Consider the following 678-nt stretch of genomic DNA (forward strand, 5'->3'; position numbering starts at 1 on the left):
AAGGCCCTACAACCATTTTTAACATGCACATGACCTCACTGCAACCCAAATATTCTAATAACCCAGTTTGTCCTGAAAAAAATAATGTTCATATCTTGACTGTAGACACCAGGGTTGATGTTTTACGAGCTTTTTTTACAAAATGAAGCCAGGCAGACGAGGAATTGTGAAAATGACCTTAGGTGTCTGAGGGTTACAGGGACTAATGTGAATCTTTGGTCTGAACTGGACTCTGCCCAGCTGGTTTGTGACCTTCTTGTGGACATGGACTAGGATCTGTTTGTCCTCCTCAGATTGTACCCTCTTGAGGATTTTTTTAGAAGCCTAAAATGTGCAGATTCCTCTGTTGTCTCACCGTTTCCACTGAGTCAAAGTTAGATCTTAGCAGCAGGTTTTTATCTTTGACTGCTGAATAACTCCATGTTGTTTTTTTTTGTCTTTGTCCGTGCAGTGCCCAGCGCTCCTCCCCACAACATCACCTTAGAGGTTGTCCTGTCCAGGGTGAGTTTACATGTTTTATACTTGAATTTCCTCCTCTCTCTGTCCACATATGTACACCACATTCACCTTCTTCATTCAAGGTGATAAGTAAAGCAAAAACAAGTTAAAGGTGCCCTGCCACACGTACTTCATGACTTTGTGGTAATGTCTAAAGTTCTACCATGGACTCTGTAACTT

The 678-nt window shown here is 41.7% G+C and overlaps 1 protein-coding gene across 1 annotated transcript in view; it reads left to right on the forward strand.

Annotated features, from left to right (window-relative positions):
- Positions 1 to 678, forward strand: part of dcc (DCC netrin 1 receptor) — a gene marked incomplete in the record, with an annotated part of 396097 nt that overhangs the window by 221779 nt on the left and 173640 nt on the right. The window contains 1 exon segment of the mRNA XM_032540171.1: positions 452 to 501. Within this exon segment, the coding sequence (XP_032396062.1) occupies positions 452 to 501 (50 nt within the window).

This window comes from Etheostoma spectabile, chromosome 16, assembly GCF_008692095.1.
Source record: "Etheostoma spectabile isolate EspeVRDwgs_2016 chromosome 16, UIUC_Espe_1.0, whole genome shotgun sequence".
Lineage (NCBI taxonomy): Eukaryota > Metazoa > Chordata > Actinopteri > Perciformes > Percidae > Etheostoma > Etheostoma spectabile.